The 9,661-nt window shown below is 47.6% G+C and overlaps 1 protein-coding gene across 3 annotated transcripts in view; it reads right to left on the reverse strand.

Moving 5' to 3' along the window:
* plekhg2 (pleckstrin homology domain containing, family G (with RhoGef domain) member 2) overlaps positions 1-8,966 on the reverse strand; it is a 201,311-nt gene extending 192,345 nt beyond the window's left edge. For 2 of the 3 annotated variants that reach the window (XM_063063593.1, XM_063063591.1), the window contains exon 1: positions 8,714-8,966. Coding sequence is in view for 1 of the 3 variants with exons in the window: in XM_063063590.1 (XP_062919660.1) it covers positions 6,439-6,445 (7 nt within the window). In the remaining 2 variants the exon portion in view is untranslated. Of the gene's footprint in view, positions 1-6,438; positions 6,506-8,713 lie in introns of all 3 variants that reach the window. The other variant, XM_063063590.1, reaches the window with a different exon arrangement.
* Positions 8,967-9,661: the final 695 nt, after the last annotated feature.

A 9,661-nucleotide genomic window follows, 5' to 3' on the forward strand; every position in this document is an offset into this window, starting at 1 on the left:
CGGGCATACTCAATAAATCTATTGAATAGTAACTGTAACAGGATCAATGAAAGATCAACCAGAGTGCAGAAGACAACAAACTGTGCAAATGCAAATATAAATACATAACAATAAATAACAAGAACATGAGATAATGAGATAAAGAGTCGGTAAAGTGAGATCATTGGTGGTGGAAACAACTCAATAGATGGGGGAAAGTGAGTGTAGTTATCCCCTTTTGATCAAGAGCCCAATGGTTGAGGGTAGTAGCTGCTCTTGAACCTGGTGGTGTGAGTCCTGAGGCTCTTGTACCTTCTACCTGATGGCAGCAGTGAGAAGAGATCATGTCCTGGGTGGTGGGGACCTGTGGTGATGGATACTGCTTTCCTATGACAGCGTTTCATGTAGATGTTCTCAACAGTTGGGGAGGGCTTTACCCAAGATGGACTGGGCCAGATCCACTACTTTTTGTAGGATTTTCCTTTCAAGGGCATTGATGTTTCCATACCAGGCTGTGATGCAGCCAGTCAGTACACTCTCCACTACACATCTATAGAAGTTTGTTCAAAAGTTTTAGCTGTGACTGAAGTGTCCAGCTAAAAGCCTTTTGAATGTACTGACTGTTTCTATTATTTTTACTTAGAGATACAGCATGAAACAGCCCCTTTCAGCCCCACGAATCCCACTGCCCAGCAACTCAACTATTTAGCCCGAGCCTGATCACGGGACAATTCACAATGACCAATTAACCTACTAACAAGTGTGTCTTTGGACTGTGGGAGGAAGCCAATATCAAGAGGAAAGCCACTTGTTCACGGGAAGGAAGTACAGATGGCATCGGAATTGAACTCTGAACTCCAATACCCCGAGCTGTAATAACATCAGGCTAACCGCTATGATACAGTAGCGCCCGGTACTGTCATATCCCACCTTTCCTTTCTTAGGCATAGAGCGATACGCTTTGGCCCATTGAATCCATACTGACCAACTAGTTACACCAGTCCTACACTAATCCTATTAATATACTCCCCACACCCACCAACTCCCCCAGACTCAAAACCAAAAGGGGAAGGCTGCATTGAGTTGCTTACCTACATGCAAAATTACAGTTGTAGCCACTCGGGGTCAACTCCTGCCGCTGTCTGTACATTCTCCCCATGGTCGCACAAGATTCCTCCGGGTGCTCCGGTCTCCCCCCACAATCCAAAGGCAAACTGGTCAGTAGGGTGATTGGGCACATGGCTCCCAAAAAAATAACTTGCAAGTTGAGTCCGTGGTGAGAAAGGCAAATGCAATGTTAGCGCTTGTTTCAAGAGGGCTAGAATGTTAGTGCTCGTTTCAAGAGGACTAGAGTGCAAGAGCAAGGATGCATTGGTGCGACCGTACTTGGAATATCGTGAGCGGTTTGTGCCTTTTATCGAAGAAAAGACGTGCTGGCATTGGAGAGGGTCCAGGGGAGGTTCATGAGAATGATTCCAGGAATGAAAGGGTTAACATATGAGAAAGTTTTGATGGCTCTGAGCCTGTACTCACTGAGTTTTGGAGAATAAGTCAGGGGGGTGAGGGGGGCGGGATCTCACTGAAACCTACAGAACCTGCAAGGAGCTTTACATTCTCCCTGTGGCTGTGTGGCTCCTCCAGGTGGTCTGGTTTCCTCCCACCTTCCAAAGTCAGAGGGGGTAGTAGGTGAATTGGTCACATGGGTGTAATTGGAGGGTACGGGCTCGTTGGGCCTGGTTCGGTACTGTATCCCTAACTAAGTAAATAAACAAACATTGAAGGATGTGGATGGGAGGACAGTGAGCAACCTTTCCCCAGAGGATATGTGCTTATGGTGAGGAATTATTTTCTCCACCCAGAGGGTCATTCAATCTGGAACTGAATGCCCAAGAAGGTAATTGTACAATGCTTATGAAATATTTGGATAAGCACAGGAGTGGTGTTTCCATACCAGTCTGTGATACAGGCAATGCCCTTGAACAGAAAAATCCTACAAAAGGTAGTGGACACGGCCCAGTACATCACGGGTAAAGCCCTCCCAACCACTAAGCAGATCTACATGAAACACTGTCGCAGCAAAGCAGCATCCATCAGAGGTTCCACCTCCCCCCCCCCCCCACCGTCTCAGTCACATTCTCTTCTCACTGCTGCTATCGGGAGGGTACAGGAACCTCAGGACTCTCACCACCAGGTTCAGGAGCAGTTACTACGTCTCAACCATCGGGCTCTTGAACCAAAGGGTATAACTTCACTTGCCCCATCACTGAACTGTTCCACAACCTATGGGCTCACTTTCAAGAACTCTTCATTTCTGTTCTCAATATTTATTTATTATTATTACTACTACTTCTTTTTGTATTTGCAGTGTTTGCTGGCTTTTACCCTAGTTGGGCAGCCTTTCATTGATTCATTGGCTATTATTCTATAGATTTATTGAGCATGTCCAAAAGAAACTGAATCTCAGGGCTGTATATGGTGACATACATGTACTTTGATAATTAATTTACTTTGAACTTTGAATTACCAAAGCAGCATAAACTACAGACCAAGTAGAGCAATTGAGATTACTACAGATAGGTATTTGAGAGCTACCATGGACAAGATGGGCCAAAGGGCCTGTTTTCTCTGCAGTATGACTCTTTAAGGGTTTTTGAAAAGATTATCAAATACTCTGGATTCAAGAGTATTTGGGCCATCAGTTAATCGGGACAGCACTTATTTTGTACTACTCTTAAAGAACAAAAACCAATCGAGAAAATAGCTGAGATTCCCTTCATTTACTTGCGACACTATACCACTTAATTAGCACAGGAGAATGTTGCTGATCAGTTTCTGACTAGTATCAGCAATTAGACACTACATGGTGCTTACAGTGTCAACTGCTTCTGTTGGCGTTCAGAGAGCAGTGATTTTTTTCGCTGATAGCTGGTGAGAAATAAGCAGTAAGACAATTCAGAACCGTTTTGCTCACTGCAGTTTCAAGCATCGAGGCTTGGAGATTCCAGAAACAGCCAGGAGAGAAAATGAAACAATTTCATTACTTCAACAAGTTAGGATCTATAAAGAATTTAAAGGTATCCACAATCATCTTGAATGTTACAACAAAAATGAAGACATTTTCTTCTTCCTCTACACATAACAGCCATTGGCGACCGAGATTGAGGTCGAATCGTTCAGACAGAGATGGTGCTCAGTACTCGGTGTCAGAGAGCTCCCAGATGACTCAGAGTCGGACTGGGGTCGGGCTTGGCAGGGAGAGTTTTTCTTCCTTCTCCCGTCTGCGTGAGATGTGGGACATTTGAGAGACTTTGAAATTTTTACTGTGCTCATGGACTTCTTCATCAAGTTATGGTATTGTTGCACTGTTGTAACTATGTTATAATTATGTGGTTTTGTTAGTTTTTTCAGTCTTGGTCTGTTCTGTGTTTTTGTGGTATCATACCGGAGGAAATATTGTATCATTTCTTAATGCATGCATTACGAAATGACAATATAAGAGGACTGCATGTCTTCATAATCTAACTCACCTGCTATTGGTTAACATGCCTAATGGTGAAACCTACCTACAGCCAATCAGAAACTTCAGTGGTCCAACAAATAGTTAAATGAACACATACAAAATGCTGGAGGAACTCAGGAGTTAGGTAACATCTATGGAACTGAATAAATAGTTGATATTTCAGGCCGAGACCCTTTTTCAGCACTGAGAGTGAAGGGAAAAGATGCTAGAATAAAAAGGGGGGGGGGGAAAGGAGGTTAGCTAGAAGGTGGTAGGTGAAGCCAATTGGGTGGGAAAAGTCAAGGGTTGGAGAAGAAAGAATCTGATGGCACAGGAGAGTAGATCATAGGAGAGAGGGAAGGAGGAGGGGACCCAGGGGAAAGTAATAGGCAGGTGAGAAGTGAAAAAGTGGGGAATAGAGGAAGGGGAGGGGAATTTTTTCACGGAAGAGATCAATACTTATGCCATCAGGTTGGAGGCCACCCAAGCACAATACAAGGTGTTATTCCTCCACCCTGAGGGGAGCCACAATGGACCGACACATTGGAATGGGAATGCCAATCAGAATTAAAATGTTTGGCCACTGGGAAGTCCCACTTGTTGCAAATGGAGTGGAGGTGCTCGAAGTGGCCTCCCCACCCCCCACCCAATTTATGATGGGTCTCACCAGTGTAGAGGAGGTCTCATCGCAAGCACCAGACACAACAGATGACCCCAGCATATCCGCAGGTGAAGAGTTGCCTCACCTAGGACTGTTTGGAGACTCCAGCAGATCTGCAGATGAGCCCCAAAGCCAAATCCTCAAATTTCCAAAACGGAAACACAAAATTGTACAGAGGTATTCTCTTTTCTTTTGGAAAGAATGTACTTCAAGTCTCCTGGGGTTATTTTTACTACCAAGACTGACCTGGAAATGAACCTTGAATTTACTGGAGACGTCAGGCCAAACATCTTGGATTGCCAGCCCCCCCGGTTGTAACCGTGGTTACTGCCAGGATGTTGGAGAGGAACGAGTTCAATTGGCCAGCAATGCAAGCTTCTGACTGACTGTGATGCCTTTGACTTTCGTACTGTGTAAAATTCAGGCACAAGATCAAGTGTGGGGGATGAAAAGAGATATTGACGTGTTTGGGTCTCAACCAAGCGCGGAGCACACAACATGGGTCAGGCCAGGCTAGGCTAGAGAGGCCCAGGCATGTGTGACCGGGCAGCATACAGTGATGTACTGCTGCAGCTTCCCAGTGATGCCTGGCTGTGTTCTGGACTCAGCCCCACAACTGAACCATTAACAACTGTGTGCAGTTCACAAGTAGCTCACCATTAACAACTGTGTGCAGTTCACAAGTAGCTCACCATTAACAACTGTGTGCAGTTCACAAGTAGCTCACCATTAACAACTGTGTGCAGTTCACAAGTAGCTCACCATTAACAACTGGCACACACACAAAATGAACTAGTTCAATTGTGCATACATGCACATACACACATATACACCCACATACATACCAATTCCAATGCACATACAGATATGCACGCACACACATTAATTCCAGCATGTAGACACACACACAAACACACTAGTGCCAACATATGCATGCGCACGCACGTATACACACACACACACACACACACTCACACACTCCCCCTCAAGATAGAGGCGGTTTGTTATCCCCCAGGATCTGAACTCCAATCACCTCCCACATATGTACAGATGGGTAGCTTAATTGGCCACTGGAAATTGCCCCAGTGAGAGGTGAGGGGAAGAATCGGGAGCTGATGGGAGTGAAAAATGGGATTAATATAAATGATTGGTCTGAGCTCAGAGGGCTGAGTTTCCCTGCCTTTTGAGCAGAAAAACTATCCTGTGATACTTAGTGCTGGGTTATGGACTATAGTTTTGATGGACTCTCGATTAAACTCTTTTAGGGAGACTTTTTGCTATTGCTTGCATGGTGGGGAGGCATGGGGGGGGAATTCTGCTGGCGCAAGTGGGGGGGAGGGGGGCTTTGATGTTTCTATCGTTCATTCTTTGGGGTTTTTGTTTCGTGAATATCTGTGAAGAGTAAGAATTTTCAGCTTCTATAGTGTATATGTACTCTGACACTAATGACCCTTTGAACTTGCCTTGAGTTTGTCCTTGGTCTCACAGTGACTTCTCTGGTCTAGATGTAAAGGCTAGCGAGGAGCCTTGGATCAGCTGCCCTCCCATCTCCACTGCTCCCATCTTGTTAGGATCCTCAACCTCTCACTCAAAGGTTCAAAGGACATTTATTATCAATGTATGTAGTATACAAGCCAGAGACTTGTCTTCCTATTGACAGCCTAAAAACAAAGAAAACCCCTGAACTTGTTCAAAGAAAAACATCAAATACCTCTCCCCAGCACAAATAAAAACAAATTGCACAAGTGGCACAAAAATCGAGCGAGAAACACAGAATGTAAAACACAATATCAAAGGACTCCAGGCATATTCAGTTCAATCTAGCGCTGTGCCATTCATAAACTGCAGGCCGCCCCGATCAAAAACGCACAAAGTAGCAACAAAGAAAAATATGAGCGACCAGGAACCAGAAACACATCATAACGCGAACTACAGAGTCTAATCCGCAAACAGTGTCAATTAAACCTTGCCCAAGACCCAGGGACCTTCCCACATAGCATCCGGGGTTTAACAGGACAGGTGGACCTGCCTACCTGCATGGAATCTCATCCTCAGTTCCACCTGTCCAGGGCCCAATAGAGCAAGGGGGAGGGGATGGGACAGCTACCTCCCTGGTCAAAGTGGAGGTCCCACCATAGATCTTAGGAGGACATTGTGGGAACCTCAGGCTCAGACTTTATACAGGACCACTGCGACCTCCTAACACTTGTACTCAAAGTTGTATCCCCACCGACCCTGGGCCCGAGATTCTCTGGATCCAGTGGGAACGTTGAACTTTCCGAAGAGAGCATTGCTATACCTTTCATTTTGTCCACCAGGTCACCTCTTCAAAGACTGAAGCTGGGAACTGTGCCTGTTTTGGGAGCCTGGTGAATGACCATAAGATAAAGGAGCAGAATTAGACCATTTGGCCCATCAGGCCTGCACCTCCACTTCATCATGGCTGGTCGATTTCCCTCTCAGCACTAATCCCCATGTCCCTTCATGCCCTGACAAATCAAGAATCTATCAACCTCTGCCTTAAATATACCCAACGATTTGGCCTCCACAGCCAAGGAGACAGGCAACCGTGGAGAGTGAGCCCAAAGAGCAGCAGACAAGCACGCACACTCCTACACAGCATTCATACGTGCACGCATACACACTCCTACACATTCATACGTGCACGCATACACACTCCTACACATTCATACGTGCACGTACACACACACACTCCTACACGGCATTCATACGTGCACGTACACACAGACTCCTACACATTCATACGTGCACGCATACACACACTCCTACACATTCATACGTGCACGCATATACACACTCCTACACATTCATACGTGCACGCATATACACACTCCTACACATTCATACGTGCACGTACACACACACACTCCTACACGGCATTCATACGTGCACGTACACACAGACTCCTACACATTCATACGTGCACGCATACACACACTCCTACATTCATACGTGCACACATATACATACTCCTACACATTCATACGTGCACATACACACACACACTCCTACACGGCATTCATACGTGCACGTACACACAGACTCCTACACATTCATCTGTGCACGCATACACAAACTCCTACACATTCATACGTGCACGTACACACACACACTCCTACACAGCATTCTTACATGCACACACATGGAAAATTTAAATCAAGCTAATTAAGTAATCTGAAATCAAAAACAGAAATCAATGTTTGCAGTCATGAAAGTAGTGGCTTGTCTCAAACCCCACTTGCATCACAACCACCTTCATAGATCTTTATAGCATGATACAGGCCCTTCAGCCCACAAAGTTGTGCCAACCCTAATCTGAGATCAATCTTACTCTTCGAGTACATTTTTCTATCACCTATGTGCCTAAGTTTCTAATGTATCTGCCTCTATCACCATCCCTGGCAGTGCATTCCATGCACCCACCACTCTCTGTGTAAAAAAAACTACCTCTGACATTCCCTCCCTTAAACTTTCCTCCAATCACCTTAAAATTACGCCCCTCATAGTAGCCATTTCCACACTGGGAAAAAGTCTCTGGCTGTCCACTCTATACATGCATCTTATCATCTTGTAACTTCTATCAAGTCACTTCTCATTCTCTTTTGGTCTAACGAGGGGGGGAGGGGGAGGGGGGGACTCAGTCAGGGACAAACATCCACCCACACGCCTCCCCCAGTCCTCTTCACCCTCGCTCACAGTGACTCCCACCACCTCCTCAGGATGTCTGAGCACTTTTTCAGGGCCAATGAAATACCTCACTGCCAACTGTACAAAGCAAGATCCCACAGACGACAGTTAGAAAACTGACCGGGTGAAGACCCCACCCCAACCCACCCGGGTGAGTTCCCACACACACAGGGTCACGGTTCTGGTAAAGTAGAAACCCTCAGCTTAATCCGCTGCTATCCAACCCCGTGCCCAGGTAGGTGCTCCCTCAGTGTCCACCTACCTCCCATATCGCAAAGCTCCCTCAATCCACCCCACCGCCTGCGACGCGGCTCCCTCAGCGCCGCCCTTCCCCAACCCCCATCACGGGCTGTGACGCTCCCTCAGCACTGTCCCTCCCCCGCCGCGGGTTTGACGCTCCCTCATTACCACCACATTCCCTACACCGCGGCGCTCCCTCAGCCCTGCCCCTCTTCCCCCCCACCCCGCGCTCCCTCAACACACCAGAGAGCCAGCCCGATTATCTTGCCCTCTCCCTCTCAGGAGGGAGGGGGAGCATTCCCTCCGCGCCCCTCCCGCCAGCTGGGGCGACCCCCCCCACCCACCCACCACCACCACCACCACCACCACCACCACACCCGGCCCTCTGGCCAACTTCAGTTCGCGTCCGACACAATGAAAACCCCTGGGGGCAGGTGCGGGGATACCGGTTGTTGCAAACACTCCAAAAGCCCCAGAAAGATGGTCAATTCATAAAAGCCTTTTGTTGTAAAGTCTCTCCGCTTCCCACCCTCTCTCTCTCTCCCCTCCCTCCTCTCCCCCATTCACACAACTCCACCGGTGTCCCAGACAGACAGAAAAAGATTCAAGGGACCCCTCTGACTTACCCCTGTGTTATCTCCCGGTCCGCCGGCTCTCTCCCCCTCTCTGGTTCACTAGCATGCGGCGTCCGAGTGAAATCTCCGCTTTCTTCACACTTTCGCCCTGTCTCCTGTCGCCCCATTCAGGGGTGGGCGGGGGGCGAGACTGGCCGGGTCCTGGGGATAGAAGTCCATGGGCCAGAGGGGGGAGAGAGAGAGAGAAGGGAAGGGGGAAGACTTGCCTCCTCTCCGGCGGAGACGGAGCGAAAGCGGCCCCCGAATACACAAAGATGTGTCACATTAACCCTGTGTGTGCCTCTGGCGCTCTCTCTCCTCGGGAGGGGCTGAGTTAAACGGTTTCAGAGAGAGAGCTTCACTTTACCCTTTTCCCCCCACTCCCCGGACCCGCCTCCCTCTCTCTCTCTCAATCCCTTGGGTATAGCAGGGGAAGGGGGGGGAATATTCACTGGAAACTGGGGATGCCTCCTCTTGAGGCAAAACTGAGGGTGGCGGGGAGGCCATTTCGCCCTTCCTGTCTATGCTAGACTGCGGATCTAATCTAGCTGACTGAGTCCACTGTCCCTCGTTTCTTTTATGTCCACAAGTTTAGGGGAGCCGGGTGAACAACAGACACTCGGTCCATAGGAGCAGAATTAGGCCACTCGGCCCTTTGAGTCTGCTCTGCTATGCTTTCTGACTGATCTATTATCCCTCTCAACCCTGCTTTCCTGCCTTCTCTCATGACTAATCAAGGACCTATCAATCTCCACAATAAATAAACTCAGTGTTTTAGCTACCACGGCCATTCCTGGTAATGAATTCCATAGATTCACCATTCTCTGGCGAAAGAAATTCTCCATATCACTGTTCTACTTGGCCATCCCTCTGTTCTGAGGCTGTGTCCTTCAGTAATAGACTCCCCCCACTATAGGAAACATCCTCTCCAATACCCACTTTATCTAGGCCTTTCAATAT

Source organism: Mobula hypostoma, chromosome 12, assembly GCF_963921235.1.
Source record: "Mobula hypostoma chromosome 12, sMobHyp1.1, whole genome shotgun sequence".
NCBI classification, from domain to species: Eukaryota; Metazoa; Chordata; class Chondrichthyes; order Myliobatiformes; family Myliobatidae; genus Mobula; species Mobula hypostoma.